General features: G+C 41.3%; 2 protein-coding genes across 2 annotated transcripts in view; both read left to right on the forward strand.

Annotated features, from left to right (window-relative positions):
- Nucleotides 1–6,873, forward strand: part of LOC146640552 (uncharacterized) — a 63,317-nt gene extending 56,444 nt beyond the window's left edge. The window contains exon 8 of the mRNA XM_085400081.1: nucleotides 6,556–6,873. Within this exon, the coding sequence (XP_085256207.1) occupies nucleotides 6,556–6,873 (318 nt within the window). The remainder of the gene's footprint in view (nucleotides 1–6,555) is intronic.
- A 10,873-nt stretch (nucleotides 6,874–17,746) lies between these two features.
- On the forward strand, nucleotides 17,747–22,347 carry LOC146640553 (uncharacterized). The gene is made up of 9 exons (XM_085400087.1): nucleotides 17,747–18,047; nucleotides 18,307–18,615; nucleotides 18,702–18,876; nucleotides 18,979–19,062; nucleotides 19,165–19,310; nucleotides 19,507–19,590; nucleotides 19,709–19,890; nucleotides 20,249–20,473; nucleotides 20,559–22,347. Exons 1-9 carry the CDS (start codon nucleotides 17,971–17,973, stop codon nucleotides 20,954–20,956), a joined length of 1,680 nt encoding a protein of 559 aa, XP_085256213.1. The 5' UTR covers nucleotides 17,747–17,970; the 3' UTR covers nucleotides 20,957–22,347.
- The last annotated feature ends 1,858 nt before the right edge of the window (nucleotides 22,348–24,205 follow it).

A 24,205-nucleotide genomic window follows, 5' to 3' on the forward strand; every position in this document is an offset into this window, starting at 1 on the left:
CACAGGCAGAAAGACACTGTTTTATTTTGGTAACCAATGATGCATTTCTTCTCCCCTTGTACAGGGCCTTTTATGACAGGAACAGGAACCACAGAGCGTCAGCGGCAGACATCCAAGCTGCACAGGGCACACGCAGCACCAGGCAGAATTAATGACGTCCCTGATCCACAGCTCAAGCCCAGCCACCCGCTGCCTCCTCGCCGCCTCCTCCCGGGACCTTCAAGGACCACCCACCAGCCACTGGTACACATTCCAATCTTACACAATGGCCCCAGCATCACAGGGCATCTCCTGACATTAAAATCTATCCTGATTTCTGTTGTTTTTCCCTCATCTCTGAGCCGCTGAGTGTGAGTGTGTGTGTGTGTGTGTGTGTGTGTGTGTGTGTGTCTCTCTCTCTTTTACACAAAAAACACATGTCAGTTGTTAAGGAAAATGTTATAAAACACTTCTTCAGTAAAGACTCAGAGAAGAGAAACACACAGAACTTCTTGCTAGCAAGGGCAGCCTCCACTCTAAGAGACTCCAGTGAGAGAACTGCCCCGGTCTTTATTTTATACTCCATTGAGCGTGCGTGTGTGCGTGTGTGTGTGTGTGTGTGTGTGTGTGTGTGTGTGTGTGACAGAGAGACAGACAGAGAGAGAGAGAGAGAGACACTTGCTGTGGATTTAAAAATTTAAAAAAACACACAGAAAACCCAAAGAGAAAAAGAGGCACACAAGTCGATTTGTACCGCATTGAGTTGCAAAGCAGCTGACCAGCTTGTGTGTGTGTGTGTGTGTGTGTGTGTGTGTGTGTCTCTTTTACACAAAAAATACATGTGAGTGCACTTGCAACAACTTTTAATATGCAATGTACAGGACTTGCCAGCTAGGCGCCATCCTGTGGACCAAACATGCAATTGAAAGATGTTATTTTCGCCGGTATAACTCCTTCAGACACTTTGTACCGCATTGAGCCAGCAGAGGGAGCCCCCCTGGTTCAATCCCAGTTGCACAGCAGTTGTGACCAGCTTCTGTCTGTGTGCTTTGGTGTGTGTGTGTGTGTGTGTGTGTGTGTTGACAGAGAGAGAGAGAGAGAGAGAGAGACAGAGAGAGAGAGAGAGAGAGAGAGAGAGAGGGAGAGATACAAAGGAATGTAATTCAAATTTTGCACTTCAGACCTTACAGTGTGTGTGTGTGTGTGTGTGTGTGTGTGTGTGTGTGTGTGTGTGTGTGTGTGTGTGTGTGTGTCTGTCTTTTACACAAAAAATGCACTTGCAACAACTTTAATATGGAATGTACAGGACTTCCCAGCTAGGCGCCCTCCTGTGGACCAAACATGGAATTGAAAGATGTTATTTTCGCCGGTATAACTCCTTCAGACACTTTGTACCGCATTGAGCCAGCAGAGGGAGCCCCCCTGGTTCAATCCCAGTTGCACAGCAGTTGTGACCAGCTTCTGTCTGTGTGCTTTGGTGTGTGTGTGTGTGTGTGTGTGTGTGTGTGTGTGTGTGTGTGTGTGTGTGTGTGTGTGTGTGTGTGTGTGTGTGTGTGTGTGTGTTGACAGAGAGAGAGAGAGACAGAGAGAGACAGAGACAGAGAGGGAGAGATACAAAGGAATGTAATTCAAATTTTGCACTTCAGACCTTACAGTGTGTGTGTGTGTGTGTGTGTGTGTTGACAGAGAGAGAGAGAGAGAGAGAGAGAGACAGAGAGAGAGAGAGAGAGAGAGAGAGGGAGAGATACAAAGGAATGTAATTCAAATTTTGCACTTCAGACCTTACAGTGTGTGTGTGTGTGTGTGTGTGTGTGTGTGTGTGTGTGTGTGTGTGTGTGTCTGTCTGTCTGTCTTTTACACAAAAAATGCACTTGCAACAACTTTAATATGGAATGTACTGGACTTCCCAGCTAGGCGCCCTCCTGTGGACGACAGGTGCAATCCCAGTTGCACAGCACTTGACCAGCTTCTGTGTGTGTGTGTGTGTGTGTGTGTGTGACAGACAGACAGACAGACAGAGAGGGAGATTCAAAGCATCAGGACCAGGAGATGACACAGTGCTCCAAAGGCCTGGTTCTGCTGCCTCCTCCTCCACCCACCTGCTGCAGACGCTTCTGTGAAGGGAAACTGCTACATGTTATGTCACCGATCCCTGCCATGCTGCGTGTCTAACGACCCGGCAGGGCCTGCTGAGTACAGTGGTGGTGGAATCGGCCCGATCGGACGCTCCTATCTGCCACTTTGACCTTTTTATTCCGTCAAATTTGGACCCATTTACACCAAGTCCAGAACCGTTGGTGCTATCGACATGGGGTCTTCACCAGGGTGTCCGGAGCACCCCGAAACCCCCCCGTAGACACAACTTTCATCCCTCTACGACACTTACTTTCCCAGTTATTCCATTTTATTCCGTCAAATTCTGGCTATTACCCCCTAACCTATCCCTAAGCCTCCTGCAAAGGTACTCTGAACCATGCCATGTTGGGCACCTGCGGATGCGCCCGCACACGGGCAACGCAATGCCAGTGGAACCAGGCCCTCTGCACCTTCCTTTCTCCGACTGGGACCCTTTTGTCCCATCCTTTTTGGTCCGATTCGCCATATCTCCAGAACCGAAGAAGCCATCGGCGTGGCCTCTTCGCCACAGCGTCCGGCACCCACCAAAACCCCCACCTAGACACCAACATCAGCCCTCTACACCTCTTACTTTTTCAGTTATTCCACTTTTGTCCCATCCTCTCCTGGCTTTTTCCCCATAACCTATCATTTAAGCCTCATCATACCTGCCGTGGGCCACTGGAGGGAGACAAATCACCATGCACTAAAATTCAAATTTTGCACTGCAAACCTCACAGTGTGTGTGTGTGTGTGTGTGTGTGTGTGTGCTTTGGTGTGTGTGTGTGTGTGTGTGTGTGTGACAGAGAGAGAGAGAGAGACACTTGCTGTGTATTTAAGAAACAAACGCTCAAAGAAACCAAACAGAATGACACAGGCAGAAAGACACTGTTTTATTTGTGGTAACCAATGATGCATTTCTTCTCCCCTTGTACAGGGCCTTTTATGACAGGAACAGGAACCACAGAGCGTCAGCGGCAGACATCCAAGCTGCACAGGGCACACGCAGCACCAGGCAGAATTAATGACGTCCCTGATCCACAGCTCAAGCCCAGCCACCCGCTGCCTCCTCGCCGCCTCCTCCCGGGACCTTCAAGGACCACCCACCAGCCACTGGTACACATTCCAATCTTACACAATGGCCCCAGCATCACAGGGCATCTCCTGACATTAAAATCTATCCTGATTTCTGTTGTTTTTCCCTCATCTCTGAGCCGCTGAGTGTGAGTGTGTGTGTGTGTGTGTGTGTGTGTCTCTCTCTCTTTTACACAAAAAACACATGTCAGTTGTTAAGGAAAATGTTATAAAACACTTCTTCAGTAAAGACTCAGAGAAGAGAAACACACAGAACTTCTTGCTAGCAAGGGCAGCCTCCACTCTAAGAGACTCCAGTGAGAGAACTGCCCCGGTCTTTATTTTATACTCCATTGAGCGTGTGTGTGTGTGTGTGTGTGTGTGTGTGTGTGTGTGTGTGTGTGTGTGTGGCGTCAGAGTGTGGCCCCATAAACAACTTCCCTTAACCTGCTGGTCTGGAGAGTCCAACAGTTCATCTATATGTAAAGAAGCACTTAAACTAAAACAGACATAGCTACGTTAATCCTACCGTAAAGCAATAAGACAAGGTACGAGCTCTCATGCTCCCAGGACGTGGGGGTGCATTCCTGGGGTGCACACATCCTGTCACTACACAATTAATTATATGCTTCTAAGTATACATGGTTAAACATTTCCTAATACAAATAACTACAAACAGCATCCTACCATAAGCAAACTTATATCACTAAAAGATTATACTGACTACTAAATACCATTTTCCATTGACATCAGTGCACTTGCAACAACTTTAATATGGAATGTACAGGACTTGCCAGCTAGGCGCCCTCCTGTGGACGACAGGTGCAATTGATTGTCAAAAGCAGATAACTAACACCTTCTGACACTTTGTACCGCATTGAGCCAGCAGAGGGAGCCCCCCTGGTTCAATCCCAGTTGCACAGCAGTTGTGACCAGCTTCTGTCTGTGTGCTTTGGTGTGTGTGTGTGTGTGTGTGTGTGTGTGTGTGTGTGTGTGTGTGTGTGTGTTGACAGAGAGAGAGAGAGAGACAGAGAGAGACAGAGGGAGAGATACAAAGGAATGTAATTCAAATTTTGCACTTCAGACCTTACAGTGTGTGTGTGTGTGTGTGTATGTGTGTGTGTGTGTGTGTGTGTGTGTTGACAGAGAGAGAGAGAGAGAGAGAGAGAGAGAGACAGAGTGAGAGAGAGGGAGAGATACAAAGGAATGTAATTCAAATTTTGCACTTCAGACCTTACAGTGTGAGTGTGTGTGTGTGTGTGTCTCTTTTACACAAAAAATGCACTTGCAACAACTTTAATATGGAATGTACTGGACTTCCCAGCTAGGCGCCCTCCTGTGGACGACAGGTGCAATCCCAGTTGCACAGCACTTGACCAGCTTCTGTGTGTGTGTGTGACAGACAGACAGACAGACAGAGAGGGAGATTCAAAGCATCAGGACCAGGAGATGACACAGTGCTCCAAAGGCCTGGTTCTGCTGCCTCCTCCTCCGCCCACCTGCTGCAGACGCTTCTGTGAAGGGAAACTGCTACATGTTATGTCACCGATCCCTGCCATGCTGCGTGTCTAACGACCCGGCAGGGCCTGCTGAGTACAGTGGTGGTGGACCCAGGCCCTCTGCACCTTCCTTTCTCCGATTGGGACCGTTTTGTCCCATCCTTTTTGGTCCGATTCGCCATATCTCCAGAACCGAAGAAGCCATCGGCGTGGCCTCTTCGCCACAGCGTCCGGCACCCACCAAAACCCCCACCTAGACACCAACCTAACCCCTAATTATTGCTAGTTATTTTAATTTTTACCTGTCGTCTTGTGTTCCAGTCGGTCGCAGCAGCAGTGTGTTACCAGTCGCCAATACTCTCCTCTTTAGTTTGAGAAGTCTCCTTTTGTATTAAATATGCTTTTCCAAAAACGTCTATCTTTGTGTACACGTTGAATGAATGTTAATGGGAGACCAGTTCTTTGGGGGGTTTTTTTGGGGTTTTTTTGTGGACAATCCTTGTCAGTGTTGGAGGAGGACTGTGAAGGACGACCGTTTTGCTCTCCCTGACATTTCGTATTAATGCTGGTCAAGAACAAAAATGAGAATGACACTGCTGGAAGTTATCACATCACTATAGTTTCTTTTAATAAGCACTTTTTAAAACTTTATATATTTATAATGCAAGGTAGCTAATGAGTAGACATACTGAGTTTGTGGGTCTCGTCTTTATGACATGTTTAAAAAAAAAAAAAAGAGAGAGAGAAAAAGATTTGACTGTTTGTCCTCAAACTTTCAGACTCTGCTTTTGTTTCCCCAGCCCCGATTTCTGAGTGAAGGTACGCGTTTCAGGATATTTCATTGAAATATTGCTCTAATATTTTCAGTTTAGTTTTCTGGCACAAGGCACACAACACAGACACACTGAGCTCGGCCTGAAGAAGGCGAAGGAACGCCGAAACGTCGCGAAGAGCTCAGTAGATGCGCGTAAACCCAAGATGGGCAATTTTTTGAACTGGGGCAGGGGTACCACCATCCTGTCCCACGGTGGAGAGTGCATCTCAAGGAACCGGCGATTGCTGGTTCCCTGATCTTTTTTCAACACCCTAACCCTTTACCACAGACGTGGAGTCAGGACCCGCTGTTCACTTTCAGTCAGTACACTGAAAATGTGTTTCATCAGACTAACCACAAATGTACGACAGTCAAGAACTTCTGCAGCTCTGAGCCAAGTTTCCTAAACACTCTGCAGTATGAGGAGGACGAGTTCTTTAGAAAACTGATAGCTGCAGAAGGACAAACCTCAACTCAAAAATCTTTAAAACGCCTTCATTCTTCTCATATGATTAATGAGAAGGAAAACGGGACACCACTGTCTTATAATTCCCCAGGAACAAACTCCTCTTTCTCTCATTTCAGACCTGTTTCAAATCATAAGCAGACACAACCAAAAACCGGCTCACCTAATCAAACCAAATCCTAACTTTAAGCCACTATCCAGTCCTGTCCCCCTTCTCTCCTCATACCGGTACCCACAGTTCAGACCCCACCTCAGGCCCCTTACTGCCTGAGGAGGGGTCTGAAGTATTTTCCAGCCTTATAAAGAAAGGGAAGACTGAAGTGGCAGACTGTCATGCAAAAAGCGAGCATCTCCTCCTTGCACTGCTTACAGTCAAATGACAAAATATGTGAACTCTTTTTAAACAGGAAAAAGGAAGAAATTGTACACCAGAGGGGGCAAGAAGGAGAAAACTTGAATATAAACTCAAAAGAAAAACCGCTGTTCCTTCCCTCCCCCAGAAGGCAGTAGAATATCATCATGTTAAATGCCACTTTTGGGGGGGGGGGGGTAAAATTACTTGACAAATATGTTTCTCTTTTTTGTTATTTCGTCCCTCTTTGTTACAGCTACAGGAGGACAATAAACAGAAGAAGGAGAGCGGCACCAAAGAGGCGAAAAAACGAAAGAGCGCACCACCTCCTGACACCACATCCACAAAGAAGTCCAAATGTACCTCCAGTGCTGAGGGGGACGACAAGGAGGTTTTTCTCCTCCCTGTTCGTGGGCGTGAGCGTTACGAGATGTTGAAGAAGATCAATGACGGTTTGGAGCTGCTTGACAAGGACAGCAAAAGCAAGTCAAAGGTCTCAGTGAAGCATGAGGTTCCCGTGCCCTCCAGTGGAAAGAGGCTGCTCCAGAGAGGAGAGAGGAGTGACAGCGACTAAGATGCCCATCACCTCAATTTCGAAAACAAATGTCACCTTTTTGTCTAAGCCTTTAGGATTATTTCAGGTTTTAAATGCCCATTTAAAAACCAAAATGCCATCCTGCCTCAGTTAAAACGGTTCCTGAAACTGTACTGCCTGATTAGTCACTGCACTGACATACTGTTGTGTTCAGTTATGTTTTTCTTTTCTTTTTAAAAAAAAAACAAAAAAAACAACAACCCTATGTTCCTAATTGGGTTAGAGCCGTTCAGCATGGTTTGAGTGAGATTAAGAATGATCCTTGTCATAACGAGTCACTGCCGTTTATTTAAATAAAGTTCAAAGCTAGGCTTGCAAAACTTGAATGGAATTTGCCTCTGATGTTGCTGTATTACTGTGCTACAGTCCTGTCGCACCATGTCATTTTTAAAAAAAGAAATGTATATATTTTGCATGATTGTCTGGGAAATGCAACCACCTCTGCGCAACCTTGATTCATATGCAATATGTAATCATGTTTGTGTAACATGAAAGAAAAAAGAGAAAAAATGATGATAAATGCAAAGACTGGTAACAGCGCTAAGAACCATAAAGCAAGAGAATTTTTAAAAAACTGTGAGAAATAAACTACACTGTAAAAAAAATAACCCTATTCAAATTAAAAAAAATGATGTCCAGTTGTCACATCCAAAATATTTGGCTTTATAGAATCCAAATTGAGTCACTTGATATGACCTGATACTTTTATGTTGATATAAACAATATTACTAGACTTGACTGAAACTTTAAATTTTGCATTGATCCAAATTGATTTTTTTACATAGAACCATATTTTAATTATTGAACCAAGCTAATATATTGAAATTTAACCAACCTAATGTATTCACATCGAACCAAATTAACATGAACTAATATGTTTGTGTTGAAGCCAGGTAATTGATTTACATATATTCAAACTATATTTTTTACATTTCATTTCAGTTCAAAAATGCTCTGCATTTCCTATAAAAAACAAGACAGTTGGCCAACCAATTGTTTCAAAATTATTTATTGTTCCAAACCATTTTAACTATAATCAATAGAGAGGATTAGTAATATACAGATTTAGTGCTACGGCAGAAATGATTAGAGAAATGTTTGTTTTATAAAACCTGCAATCTTTTGAAAACCAGTATAAAACCTGCAACCTGTCTAAAACTGGCATAAAACCATTATAAAAACTCTTTTTAAACCAATTTGCAAGTACTCAAAAATGTTTATATGTGCACTGTGCCTGTACAATGTAAAAAAAAAAAAAATCTACACATGTATCAATGAAATCAACTTAAATCTCCCTTTCAAATGGGTGTTCTTATAAATTTTGAATGTAGAATACCACTGCAGGCCAACCAAGCACACATGCACATGCATGTGCACATACACATGCACACATGCATGCAAACACACTACTGTGCAGTGTTAAGTTCACAATTAAGTTTGCGAATCTTAGAGGTCATCTTGTTAAAGTCAAGCTCCATCATAATCTTTTGAAGAGCCTCAAAGGTGAACCTGAATCCTCGTGGATATTCCATATTAAGAGCATAACAGAGTCCAAAGACCATTGCCACTCCAGCTGCCACAGAAGGCAACTCATTCAGGACTTCCACACCATCAATGATTATCCCGATGTCTCGAGGCTGATGTAGGAGGCTTGAGTTGTCCCTGAAGACGAAGAGTGCCATGGTGGTACTCTGCAGCTCTTCCTCAGCTTCATCTTTCTGGGATATCTTGAGGTAAAATATGGAACAAAATGTACAAGTGAAGAACTGAAGTCTGGCACACCTGATAAATCTTTGACCATAATAAACTACTATTTTGATAGTTGTTTGGTCACAGACTATTAGAACAATTATTTGACTAATCAGATTGTGAATTGCATAATCATTAAATTAAATCAATGGTGGAACATTTTCATAAATGTTCCACAAAGCCCAAGAAAAAAAAAAAGAAAACAATACAGAACCCTAAGATATTAACTTGATGAGTTGATTAATCGTTGCTGTCCTACATTAATCACTGCATTTAATAGCAGAGTTGTCAAATTTACATCAAGAGACTGCATCTCATGTAGAGACAGAACAGATATGGACATACCATGTATTCTTTTATCAAGTCCTCAACACATCAGCAAGGTGAATGAGAGGATAATGAGGGAGAGTCTAGATTATTATGAAATGTTTAAAAAGGATGTGCAGTGTAAATGCAAAATGATACCTGTTCAGATTAAATGAAAATGTATGCTTCAGCCATGGAATGGATGGAGCGATCTGTGGTTCTGAAAGCATACAGAAAAAAAAGAATAATGTTACTTCTCTATAAAACACATTACATAGAAAAACCAAGAAATACGTAACATGACATACCAAACAGTCTACAGACCAGCCATTAGCGACTAAGTTTGGCATAGGGTCAATTTTTTGCTGTTAAAATTAAAATTTCTTCAGAAAATGCACATTTTTCCGAGCTGCGCCTGAAAGTCAATTGAAGGAATTAGTCTTATGTCATTGATCTTATATGCTGGCTTGTTATTTCTGTCTCTAAATCATGCACATTAATAATTATCTTTTGCGCTCGGTGTACACACACATAACACACAGATATTTATATGAAGAGAGACAAACGTGCGCGCACAAACACAAGCTTGTGTCTAGAAACCGCGAGCTCACCAGAAAAATTCAAACGAAGCGGAGCACGGAGTTATACTATGAATGTTATGAACTATGAACTTATGCTAGCTAGCTTTATCCACCACCGATGCATCGTGGTAACGCTAGCTAGTTAGGCAAAAAGCCGTTTTTTACCAGTATACTAACTTGTATTCCCGACTGTGATGGTCGGTTTCTGGTAACCAGTTCTAACGTTGCGCAGGATAGCTAGCTAGCTTATAGCTAGCAGCTACAATCATGCAAAAATTAGGGGTGGCTGTCGACCCAGCTTAAATGGGGTTATTTTCTGCGATTTTGGCAATACAAATTATAAAAGCTTTTGTAACACACTTGGCTTTACTTACGTTTATTTTCAGATGAAATTAATCAAAGATGTGACATGATGTTTCCAGCAGCCATGCAGAATAAAAATGGGTCCCGGTCTATTTCTGGTGGGCGTGTTCAAGTGCAAATCACTTTGACTCAAATTAAAGATATTATCTGTTCAGCATGAAAAGAAATATATGTTTTGAGAGAAATCAAAAACTTTGCGTTGCGATGTTCACAATCCTGTACTGACACTATGGGCACATTTTTAGAAATCTATTTAATTCCACAGAAAGGTTAGCCACTTTAGTGTTTCACTTGTGACCTATTTATAGCTCACTGAAGATGGTTTTAAAATGCAACAATGTTCGGAGATAGAGAGAAAAAAAAAAAAGAACTTTGGTGCAGGTGCAGGTGCAGGTGCAGTCTTTATGTAGCTTTCTGGTGACCTTAAAAGAACCTTTACGAAGCCCGTTGACAGGCCTTTAATCGAATGATCGGTTGGTTGATTGATAACAGAAAAAAATGACACATAAGATGGACATAAAGGACTGAAAACACCAAGAGCAAAATATTGCATCGCACTCATTTATGTAGTTTATTTTTAGATTAGATAATTTTGCAAAATAACGCAGCAAAATAAATAATAAGAGCCGGGATGTGCAGACTATTTAGCACTGAAAAAACTCCGTCCATGTGAACAGAATCAGGTGTTACCTTACCTGTTGATTAAATATCAAGACTATTTAGCAATAAGCTTACTTTAAAGGCTCGTAATAGGTGAACTGTCTTGGTATAGTTGAGTCACGCAGAGTTCATGGTCCATGTTGTGTTACTTGTTGTTTGTGTGTGTGTGTGTCACCCGATGACCCCTGGCGCCGGAGCGTCTAGACTACATTAGAGATGTGTCACAGCAAAGAGCCGCACCTGCGCTCAAAGAGAGCACATACATAGAGGTGAGGTATGAGGATAAATGGATAGATGCGGTCCTTTTTCGAAGCTGAGCGCACAGTTGTATTTCCTGCACAATCACACACGAAGTGAGGCTGTGTTTATGCCGGTTATACCATGAATATACACCCTGCAGGCACCACTTGTTTGTCAAACTGTTTATGAAGCAAAAGTCACATTTCTGTTTATTTACAAAGCAAAAAGAAGGGGGGGAAAGAGGCGTAGGAGGGGGTGGAGCGTGCGCACTAGCATACCGGCGACGGCTGTTTCCTTTCACTAAAAGGAAAAAAATAATAAAATGTGTACTTCACGTTACGGTTGAAACTGGGGGGTTTTTTTGTGTTTTTTTAATTTTTATTTTATAGAAACAATTTTTGCTCATAACCAATTGACAGGGGATTTCTTAAAATCACCCCGCAGTTCTTCAGCTGAGACACCTGAGTTAGAAAACACAAACACTGCAGCTGTCTTTAACTCGCGAGGGCAGTCATGGACGCAAGACCTGCGTCTCATCACTGTGTGCGTGCTTTATTTATACTTCTCTGTGTGTCTGTGTGTGTGTGTGTGTGTGTACAAATACAACAGAGTTATTCTAAGAATTCAGAGCTGAGGTTCCCCTTTTTCTAAATCTGCATGTTCTTACAGTAAGAGGAAGCTGTAAGTTGTTTATCATACAAGAGTTTCATGTCAAAAGTCACGTAGACATTTGCTTAGTGATAAATATTGTGTAAAGTGATAAATATTTTTTTGAAAACAAATTCTTTGAAGAAGTGTCCCTCACATCTTCCCACCTGCTTTCACTGCATAACAGCCCACCCTAGTGAGACAAGACCGAGTAAAAGAGCCTGAAAGGAGTTCAGAAGTGCCCTCAAGCACCAATTTTGCCCGCAGGCACCGCAAGATCCTTTGTTTTTCACAAAGATAACTGCTAGACTCCACGTACAGTGGTGAAGATGAAAATTTGCCACAGACCACAGCCACAGTCACGGTGTGACAAATAAAGCCAATAATTATTTCCCAGTTTGTTTGTTTTGTCATCAAATTGAGAAAATGTGTGTTTAATGAACTATTTGTACAATATAACATATATCAATAGGAGTACAAAAGGTCACAAAGGTCAAATAGTATTCTCAAGTGTAAGCTCAGTAATGGTCAAAATATTGCGTTTTTGTGACTGAAACTCATTCATGCATTTGTGTCATCACGCTTAGATTACTGTAATTCCCTGTTTACTAGCTTGGATAAATCATCTCTCTCTCGCCTCCAGACAATACAAAACGCAGCAGCCAGACTACTAACTCGCTCTACCAAGCGTGTTCACATCACTCCCATCTTATATTCTTTACATTGGCTCCCAATAGAGTTTAGAATTCGCTTTAAAATTCTTGTTTAAACATACAGAGCACTAAACGGCTCCAGATTACTTATCCAAGCTTCTTTTAAAATACACTGCTGCTCGTCATCTCCGCTCACAGACTCAGAGTCTCTTAGTTGTTCCCCGTACACGACTGAAGACAAAAGGGGACAGAGCCTTTCAGTCTGTTGCACCAAGGCTGTGGAACAGTTTACCACTACCACTACGTTTGCTTGACTCTGTGGATTCTTTTAAAAAACAGTTAAAAACTCTTCTGTTCAAACAAGCCTTTTGTTGATCTACATTTTATATTTTTTACACTAATTACATTTGATCTTTTACATTGTATATAATGTCTATTGATTTTATTGTTTATTTTAATATTTGTGTACAGCGCTTTGTGAATGTCTGTCTGTGAAAAGCGCTTAATAAATAAAGTTTACTTACTTACTTACTTACTTACTGAGCCTGCAGTTCAGAAATTTAACCATTAGATGGAGTCATTGCCAAAGCAATGTCACTTTGAATTGGAGCATCACTGGGCTGACACTCACATTACAGAGGCAGACCAAAACACACACGATTAAAATAATGTATATAAACGTGGAGAGAGATAGAGGAGAAAAAAGCAACAAACTCCACATACAACATCCAAGTTGGAAAAAGCTGGGGAGTAGTCAGTGGTATCACATGTCCCCCCAAAGTCTGTTTTCAAGCATATCTAAATAGGCTTGTGACAGGGCCATTCTGTGTCATTCTGATCAATCCTGCAGTGCTGACTCAGTTGGCAGATGTGTGGTTGTTCTCACTATGCTACTCCCACAGGCCTCCCCTCTCCTCTTCCTCCTCCTCGTTGCCATTCCCTGATGAGTTGCATCCACAGGAATCTTGATCAGAGCGCCAGGGATTGGTCTTTTGAAGCTCTCAGGGTCCCCCTGTGATTTTACTTAGTTCTTCTTTCCCTGCTCTTCCTTTGGTTAATATGTTGAGGTTTGACACATCTCCAGCCCTTCTTGTTTTTGTGCTTGAAGTAGTCCAGGGAGGCACAGAGTCCTCGTGGAAACTTTTGATGTCCATCTCAGAGTGATGACATTGTACAAAGCTTTCCTTTCGTCTTGTTTTCTATAGGGTCATGCTGCTTATGCACAATGCAACCACCAAAAGGCAGCACTTGGCTGGATCTATATAAATTGCTAGAAAAACAGCAATACATGCTTCATGTTGTAAGTTGACAGTCCATGTTGATGCTGAATAGTGGCCTTAATGTGTAGATTATATAATTACTTAACTGAAATGTCCACTACAGGTTTATGTAGTTAGAGTTGGCAATCTTTCTTACAGAACATTTACTATGACTGATGTTAGTAGTCCTGTGTTTGTCCGTTATATGTCGTATGTAGCACCAGGGTCTCAGAGGAACGCTGTCTCACTTCACTCTGTACTGTAACACTATACATGGTTGAAATTAAAATAAAAGCCACTTGAATTGCCTTGTTACCTGAGATTACAGTTTACAGTTAAGCAACATATTCATTTGTAATTTATGGACCTTTTTTTTTATACAGTAGTGATCATGTTTTGAATGTTGATTCCAAGACAGCTTTTGTCTGTTTGGCTTTTTGTAATTTTAATTGTCTTTCCAATTTGCCAGAACACTTCTCCACAATCACTGTCCACATACCCAGGCCCTCTGCACCTTCCTTTCTCCGATTGGGACCGTTTTGTCCCATCCTTTTTGGTCCGATTCGCCATATCTCCAGAACCGAAGAAGCCATCGGCGTGGCCTCTTCGCCACAGCGTCCGGCACCCACCAAAACCCCCACCTAGACACCAACCTAACCCCTAATTATTGCTAGTTATTTTAATTGTTTCCCCAGCCCCGATTTCTGAGTGAAGGTACGCGTTTCAGGATATTTCATTGAAATATTGCTCTAATATTTTCAGTTTAGTTCTGGCACAAGGCACACAACACAGACACACTGAGCTCGGCCTGAAGAAGGCGAAGGAACGCCGAAACGTCGCGAAGAGCTCAGTAGATGCGCGTAAACCCAAGATGGGCAATTTTTTTGAACTGGGGCAGGGGTACCACCATCCTGTCCCACGGTGGAGAGTGCATCTCAAGGAACCGGCGATTGCTGGTTCCCTGATCTTTTTTCAACACCCTAACCCTTTACCACAGACGTGGAGTCAGGACCCGCTGTTCACTTTCAGTCAGTACACTGAAAATGAGTTTCATCAGACTAACCACAAATGTACGACAGTCAAGAACTTCTGCAGCTCTGAGCCAAGTTTCCTAAACAGTCTGCAGTATGAGGAGGACGAGGGATTATCTTCCACAACCTAACAGTGTACAGTGACTGATCAGGCAGTACAGTTTTAGGAACCTTTTTAACTGAGGCAGGATGGCATTTTGGTTTTTAATCAGAATCTACCCTTCAGCCAGAATTCATTTAAAGAGCTGTGGGAACATCTACCTGTGACTGAATCTCTGTCCGTCAGTTTGGACACTACCTCAACCGTGAACAGCATTGTTTTTATACTTGGATCTGTTGTGCCAAAGTAGGTAGTTTCCCCTGTGCTGGGAGCACGCAGGAAGTACTGATGTTTTCATTTTGTGAAAAAGTGAAAAATTAGTATCGTTACATTACCATTCAGTTTGAGGGTTACAACAGAAAATTATGTTATATATATATATATATATATATATATATATATATATATATATATATATATATATATATATATATATATATATATATATATTATTATATATAAAATTATATATTTATTGGAAAAGCCGACGTAGGACAGTTTTCCAATTTCATTGTACTACTGTACTATGTATGACTGTGAAATGACAATAAAGAGTTATCTTATCTTTTCTCATCTCACGGGGTATCAGATGGGATTATTTTAATAAAACATTAACATTTTGGCTGATAACTATTTTTATTCTCCTGTAACTTTACTCTAAAAAGAGCTAAATCCTCTAAAGTTTCAGGAGTAATGCGTCATAATAAGAAGTGTTTGTGAATGAAAAATCAGCAATGTGGGATACTGTTTGTCCGTGATTTACACAGGGGGAACAAATTGTGGCAGGATCAGCCTGATATTATTTGTATCCCACTATAACTTCGTTGTATAAAGAGCTAACATCTCAAAAATGTCAGGAGTAGTTAGTCATTATGAGAAGTGTTTGTAAACTAAAAATCAACAATGTGGGATACTGTTTGTCCGTGATTTGGACAGTCCAGCGTGTGCTCCGGACGCAGGGGAAACAAATTCTGTCGGGGATACCTAGTTTGGCAGGACACCTGTCCGAGTATCAGGTGAACTGAACTTATGGTAAGAAGTTATGACCTGCAGTCTATCTGGGTCAGATATAAACCAATTTTAGGTAGAGTTTATTTTTGTTATGCTGACTTTTTACAGTCAGTTACAATACCTAGCTAGCATGATGGAGTTTCCATACAGCTGGGCGGGTGCTTTGATGTTACTGATACCATAGTGAACTGTATTTTATTCATAAGGTTAGTTAGTAGAGTTGCCTGTAAAAAAGACGGAATCAACCCTCATTCAGAGAAAATATCACGCGTTTTGTATTAAGGTGAAAAGGAACACAGTTTGTCCCGGACTTCAGCTAGAATGGAAAAAAAGACACAAAGCTAGATTTATTCTGTCTTTACGCTGTCAGCTGCCTCTTCTCCTCTCATTCTCCCCCCTCTCGCTCCTGTTGCTACTTCAACGGCTTTTCTCGTGTTTATTTATCGCCCACTTTGCGCCAGAAAGAAGAAACCAGCGGATGTCGCGCTAAACAAGAGCAGCACGTTTAAGCTTGATCAGCTGCTGTTAGAATTTGGAATTTGATATTACTTTCTAGTATCAGCTGATGTTTGCTGGAGCCACAGCTGTAAAAGCTGCTGCTCATGATGGTTTGTATATCTGGTGAGAGGGAAACATGAAGATGAATCCAGGAGATGTCCTTACTGAATCATCAGAGCTGGACAGGTGATGGAGAAAGGTTTACCTTTTAGGTGACAGGAATGAGTTGAAGGAAAGTTATGAGCTGTTTCTGAGAGACAAATAACACCATTATTATGTTGCCAAATGATGTTATAACACCATAACATCATTTGGCACACTGACTTCTGAGGACATTTTAAATGGCACTCGCCATCAGAAAGGTTGCCTACCCCTGGTCTAGAAGAACAAAGTAAACTTCGGGAGAACGGACCAGTTAGTTTTAACAGCTCTTAAAGTAACATGAGAAACATTTTTCACCAAGAAATTCAGTTCAGTGGGTGGGTCAATGGGTCGTTCAGTGGGTCGTTTAGTGGGTTGTTCAGTAAGTGGGAAAAGTGGGCCTTTCATTTTGTCATTCAGTAGGCAAAAGGGGGTGGGGTGGGGGTGGATTCCTATTCCCACATATGTAACAAACTTGATTCAAACACTCAAAGTTAAACAAAAGAAGTTCTCATCACCTTAATATGTTCAAGTGCATAGTGTGGAGGACGTACTAAGGCCTCGAGGCACTCAGATGTAAAACCCAATATTGGTGAGGGTTTTTTAAATTTGTAAATTGGTGAGATTTGACCCGGCAACGACAGGAAGGTTACATACACAGCAAATGTCTTACACACACACACAACCAGACAGGCATGCACACAGAATGCTTAACAGTTAAAACTGAAATGCATGAACCCATCTCTCTTTGGCATGTTTATAATGCTTTTCCACAATGAGAGAGAAAGCAAAAAGAGACAGGAGCCAAAACCATCAGGTGGTGTACAGTACTGAAAAAGAACAACAGAAGGAGTATTTTCAGCGTGTGTTATTACGAGTGTTAAATGGGAATACTCTCAGTGGTGCCTCTGTAGAAGGTGCTCATAACCACACACAGGCACACACACATGATTAAACAATAAATGAAAAAAAACACACTAAAAGAGTTCAGAAGTGAGAAATCTATGAGCTGAATGTTCATAAACTGTTCATACATACAGTTATAGGTACATGAACATTTACCTATAACTGTAACTTGTGTTTCAGTGCTGCAGCCTATGACCTGCTTGACTTCCAGGTGTGAGAACCTGCAAATGTCCAGAGTCAGGAGAGACTGGGGGACCCACTTTAGCAGGGTCATCTGTGTTGGCTTTGGGACCCTTGATGATACAGGGGGACACAGTCACAAGCGCCTAAGGAAGAGTATGAGCAGGAACCAGCACCAGCTGAGAGATGGCCAATATGTAGACAGACTGTTCCCTCTTTGTGAAGGACTGATAGAAAAGTTTAATATATATATATATATATATATATATATATATATATATATATATATATATATATATATATATATATATATATATATATATATGAATACCGATGAATGTGTGTTGTTGCTATACAGCCTGGTTATATGTGCCCCTTTTTTTACTTTGAGCACCACCTTCTTTAAAGACTGCTGCACAGCAATAGCCGGCTTTAATTTTTACAATTTGTATATATATATATATATATATATATATATATATATATATATATATATATATATACACACACACACACAAAGTAACACTCGGGAGAATGGACTAGTTAGTTTTAACAGCTCTTAAAGTAACATGAGAAACATTTTTCACCAAGAAATTCAGTTCAGTGGGTGGGTCAATGGGTCGTTCAGTGGGTCGTTTAGTGGGTTGTTCAGTAGGTGATAAAAGTGGGCCTGTCATTTTGTCATTCAGTGGGCAAAAGGGGATGGGGAAGCATACAGCTACAAGGACATAAATGTAGCCAACTTGTGATATGCTATTGCCACTCTGTTTCCGCAGGACACTGAGAGAGAGAAAGACGACAACAGAAGACAACGGTTCAATTTTAATGTAAGTACTGTTTGTTGGGCTTTTAAGTGGTTGAACATGTAAAACTTGCATGTGCCATTCTCCTCATTTTTAAAATTTAAAACTTGTTTTAAAACTTTTTTTTCTTTAAGTTTTTTTTGGGGGGGTGGGATGGAAGCAAAGTTTGTGTGTGGATGTATTGTTGTTGTTCTTTGTTTGTTTTCTCATACTATCAAAATAAACTAAATTGATATGCAGTTTTTCTCTCTCACTTTCTGCCTCTCACTCTTTGTATTTACAGTGCAAACAAGATGGAGAGAAACGTTGTCTACTGCCTGCTTTGTAAAAAGCCGCAACAGTCCATTCGCACACACCTGAGCAGAGTGTGCCTGAAAGACTGCACACCACAGAAATGTGAGGAAGAAGCTTCCAGAGCCATTGCTTCACAGAAGCTGTTTTCTAATGAAGGTAGAGTGTGGAACTTCTCAGAGCTCCAGGAGTACTGCAAGGATGAAGAATCTTGCATTAAACTCTGCACTCGCCTTCAAACACGTGGATTTATCATCACGAACAGTCCCCAAGCGTTTTCGACAGTCGTGCCAACAGCGAGGTATGATGACCTTATTGCCACTTCCACATATTGGATGACACATACAAACTTTCAATAATGTCTTACCTCTGTCACATTTGCAATAGGTCTGATAAGAAGGAAATTCTTGCCGTGGCCAAGAAGGATATTGAATATTTCCACACAAGACTTTCTGGCGGTGATTGCATCCCCACATTTGCAATGACTACCTTCAGACAGTACTGCGAGGCCATCCTGATTTTACAACATGGACTGACAGCAAATGCTGTTCAAGAACTTTGTGTAAGTGCACCACCAACAACAAAAGTGCACGATAAGTGAAATGACAGCTGATGTAAGTCTGTATTTCTTTAAGCTCCAACACCTTTTTTTTTACATACACAGGTAGAGGACTGGATGGCGCGGAAAGCAGTAGCTGATGGTGTTGAGCTGAGTGGTAACTTGAAGATAACCAGCCAGGAAGAACAAGTAAGTCATTCATTCTCAGCAGCGACTCTCTTCTTGCTCTATAGGCACCTTGTGAATTGATTTTATGAGATATTTAACATTGATTCCTTTTTTTCTCTGCAGTTGTTGGACTGCTATTTTAGGAACATCCGTCCAGTGTCCTTGGAAAATCAAATTGCTGGCAGCGATGACAGGGGCAAGTTCTTCCTAGGAGAATGTGGGGTCCCACTGTCCAACCCATCATTAGATGTAAAACGCCTGAGAGCGAGGTGAGTGCTTGACCTAACTGGATCAATAGCATATTAAGAAAGATTTGTTTCTTTGATCTGACAGAGAAACCCTAACCCTGGACTCATAACAGTCAGCCACATATGTTGCTGTATGTCAGAGATGTTCGCCCCTTGTATTTTGGCTTTTTCATCTCTCTGGGCTCTCTAATTAATTTGCATGCATTAAAAACCACAGATACCTGAGCACTGAACCTGGGGATGCTATGGCTGAGTCAGCATCAAGCTCAGTAGGAGGACTACCGACACCAGGACAGGCCAGGTACACTTTTTTTTAAAAAATATCACACACTACCACAAGTCAACCTGTGTTACACGTTTCCACATTTAAAAACTTTTGATGGATTTGATGCATCCCCTCCTCTACACCTTTCATGTAGCACATCATCTACGCACCTGCCACTCCAAGAATGGGATGCCTTCCTCCAGGCCTTCCCGGTCACCCTGAATGGAGAGCCACCATCCAAACGGCAGTGTGTACAGGCTGGCTTTCCACAGCACAGACACCACTACAAGAAATGGAGGGATATTCAGCTGAAGAAAAGAGTTGGGTACATTCTCGGTAAGGCCTGGGCATGTCATGTTAATGGAGCTGCTTCTGTTGCATTGCTTTGTTTGTTTTGTATGTATTTCAGAATGAAAATACTTTAATAATCTCTAAGAAAATTATGTGGGTTACACTTGTGTAGAGACAATAGCAGTAACAGTCTGAACTAATTAAATAATACAATACATGTAAGTATAACCCACTCAATGTTGTACACCCAAATATACACAGATAGCTCAATTATAAATATAAGGAATATTTTAAGGTACAAATACGTGATTGACTAAAATGCATATGGTTGATTTTTCATTTTTAAGCCGCAATAATCACTTGCATTATTTCTTGTACGTCGCTTTGTGACCACTTCATTTAGGTCAGTCAGTTGGCAGAAGAGGAAACCCACCTCAGCCTGCACGTGTGCAGATGGCTTTGGACAAGGAGAAATGGCACACCAACAAGCCCACTGTCAATGCCATCTTGCAGGCCTGGGTTGTTCCGCAGCCCAGTATACAAGACAACCAGTCCCTCATGTCTTCGATTGCAGAGCAGAAGTGGAAGGGCCTGGCTTTGCAAGACTTCGGGGAACGGAAGGGCAAAGGTAAAATGCACACAACATTTAGACAAATTGCAAGTGAACGTTTCTAAGAGCCCTGTCATGACCGATGGTATCTTTCAACTTACAGGTGTGATCGCACTTATGCCTTTCCACAAAGGGGATATAGTGTGCGATTACCACGGGACATATATCACTGAAGCAGAAGGGAAACGGAGGCCCCAGTCGGGGTATCTGTTCTTCTTCAGGGACGAGTGTGACCGAGGGATGTGCATCGATGCCACTGCATTCCCCTGTGCCTGTCATCCCGACATTGACACCTATGGGAGGCGAATGAACCATTCCCGAAAAAATCCAAACATCAAGCCCCAGAAGTTTACAATGAACTTCCCTGCAGGACCTCAGGAGACAATACTTTTCATTGCCCTGAAGGACATCGCAGTTGGTGAGGAGGTGTTATGGGACTACGGAGTAACTCGGAAATCTTATGGTGGTGAAGGGGAAGACTTGGAGTGGCTGGACAGCTGACTTTCATTTTATCTGTTCTTTTCCTATTCTCTTTGCATGGGCTTTTTTATGTAGTGATTTTATTCTTAAAAAACACAGCTGTTTTTACATTGTCTTGCATGTAATTTAAATGTGGTTTGAGGGTTTTTTGTTTTGTTTTGTTTTGTTTTAATTTACGTATTGAAATAAAGTGTCATGTTTCCAAATTTCACTCTGCTTCATATTGTATTATTTACGTTCACTGTTTCGTGTTTTATTGTGAAAGTCTTGTGTTTCCATGTTCAGGTGTCTGGTTTTGCTTCCACTGTGGCTCCATTTTAATTTCTCATTTGTGTTCCCCGCGTCTTGATGCCTCCTGAAGAGCATGATGATTAACATAGCCAAGGTGATTATGAAACACGTCAGGTTTACAGATGAATAATAACAATAATAATAATAAATGTGAGATACTAGCTCTACATGAGTGTCTCCTGCAGTTAATATGTAATACACAGATGAAAGATGAGGTGAGATATCTAGGCATTATCTCTTGTCATTTGAAAGATTAACTACTAACAGAAAATAAGAATATCTCAATAATAGACTTAGAATTTTCTATCCTAAGCCAATTTTAAACAGGTGCCTGCAGATTCTTTGGGAGAATTTGGACAGTCTGTCTGACATCTGCATTGACTCATATTTGTTTAACAGCCCGGGTCTGCGCTCAGGTGTCGCACTTTGGATAAATAAGATAAATAAGGAGACCAAGGCCCTGTACAGGCTCTTGGTAAATGCATTGAGGAAATTAATGACTGGTTGTGCCACAATTTTCTCCAGCTAAACAAAAACAAAACTGAGGTAATAGTCTTTGGCGCCAAAGAAAAACGATTACAGGTCACCAGAGAACTTCAATCTATACATCTAAAAACCACAAACCAGGCGAGAAATTTGGGTGTAGTGATGGATGCAGACCTAAACTTGAAAAAGAAAAGAAAAACACATTAAGACAATAACAAAGTCAGCTTACTATCACCTCAAGAATATTTCAAGGATAAAAGATCTGATGTCTCAACAGGACCTGGAAAAACTAGTCCATGCATTCATCTTTAGTAGGCTTGATTACTGTAACAGCATCTTTACAGGTCTACCTAAAAAATCAGTCAGACAACTACAGCTCATTCAGAACTCTGCTGCTCGAGTCCTCACTAAGACCAAAAAAGTGGACCACATCAGTCCAGCTCTGAGGTCTTTACACTGGCTGCCTGTCCGTCAGAGGATAGACTTTAAAGTTCTGATGCTGATCTGTTTTGATTTTATATACTGTTTTGTTTGTTTGTTTGTTAATTAGTTAGTTTGTTTCTTTGCTTGTTTTAATCTATTTTAAATCATGCTTTTTATTTGTTTTTGTTTCTAATGTCTCTGTAAAGCACTTTGAATCACCTTGTTGTTGAATTGTGCTATACAAATAAATTTGCCTTGCCTTGCCTTGAGGAACTGCCCCGGTCTTTATTTATAATTCAGTGAGCGTTTGTTCCTTAGATTGGAATGTGGAGGTGTGTGTGTGTGTGACAGACAGACAGAGAGAGAGAGAGAGAGAGAGAGAGAGAGAGAGAGTGTGACACTTGCTGTGTATTTAAAAAACAAACGCTCAAACAAACCAAAGAGAAAAAGCTTACATGTTTTCAGTTTTCAGTTTTATTTGTCATATGCAAGTTAGCACAGGGTCAACATTGCAATGAAATGTGTTTGACGAGCAGCAGTCACTCAGCAGCTTGATACAGTAGGAGAAAATATAGGAAAATAAAATAATAAGAAAATAGAAAAATAATAAGGAGCAAAATATTAGAGAGACATGGTAAAAGAGAAAAGATGACTAAATATATATGTATCTATAAATATATGTACACTAGTGATTAAATAAGAAAATCTTGAAAAGAAATATGACGGGAGGGCAGATGGGATATTGCACAGGAATGAGCAGCAGAAAATTACAGTATTGCACTTTTAAATATAAATATCAATGACAATAAAGTGGAGTGACCAGTGCGGATTAAACATTACATGTATTATGAAACAGATGGTTTGGCGACAGTGGTCCAGGTAAATGCTACATGGACACCTGATCAGAGGACAAGGGCTTAAAAGGTGTCTGTGTGTCTGTATGTTTATATAATTGTACATATGGAGGAAAAATTTCCTAAAACCATACTTGAAATCATAACTAATGCACTTTATAAAATAAATACCTAAAGGTTTTTCAGAAATTATTACATAGAATAACATTTGGGACGTTCAGTGGGTGTCGTTCACTGGCTCATTCAGTCAGTGTCGTTGAGTGGGTGTCGTTCACTGGCTCATTCAATGAGTCGTTCAATGGCTCATTCAGTGAGTGTCGTTCAGTGGGTGTCGTTCACTGGCTCATGCAGTCAGTGTCTGTTAAGAAATATAGTCTAAAACACTTCTTCAGTAAAGACTCAGAGAAGAGAAACTTCTTGCTAGCAAAAGTGCAGTCTCCAGAACTGAGAATAAGACAAGGTACGACCTCTCTCATGCTCCTAGGATGTGGGGGTGAACACCCTAAAATGTTACAGACCTCCTAGGATGAGACATTCTTTCAATATGCCACCAACTATATACTTGTATATTTATTATTTATATATTTACCATATACTTCTACACACAAATGATTACATGCAGCATTCTACCATATGCAAACTTATATCATTAGCACTTAGACCCCCGGAGAGCAGTCATTTTGGTTTTCTACCTTAGACCCCTGCGGAGTCATCATTTTGCGTTTCTACCTTTAAAAGCCGGAGAGCAGTCAGTCAAATGCTGGAGTCGTTCATATGTATATTAGGTCGTTACCTAGGAATTCTGGAGGGAGGGGAGTGGGGGTGAGTGATTGAGGGGGTGGGGGAGTGGAGTGTTTCAGTTTGCCATCTTAGGGAGAAATCAACACATGTCCTTTGTATGTCCTTTGTTGCTGACATTTATTGATGAAAACAGTACAAAAAACCAACCATTTGTACACATATTTACAAATAATGATAAAAAGTGAGTGAGTACATTTCAACATGCATGTGTTGATTTCTCCCTAAGATGGCAAACTGAAACACTGAAACACTCCACTCCCCCACCCCCTCAATCACTCAGTGAGTGATTGAGGGGGTGGGGGAGCTGCTAAAAGCGGTGAGCTTCCTTTTGTGTTTCATCTTGATGCATTCTCAATCATCCAGGGAAACAAATCTCCAAAAGTCACCAACTTGGAGTGTTTCAGTTTGCCATCTT

This window comes from Rhamphochromis longiceps, unplaced genomic scaffold (genome assembly GCF_057381845.1).
Source record: "Rhamphochromis longiceps isolate RC_006_pf unplaced genomic scaffold, R_longiceps_female_GT1.1 unmapped_scaffold_5, whole genome shotgun sequence".
NCBI classification, from domain to species: domain Eukaryota; kingdom Metazoa; phylum Chordata; class Actinopteri; order Cichliformes; family Cichlidae; genus Rhamphochromis; species Rhamphochromis longiceps.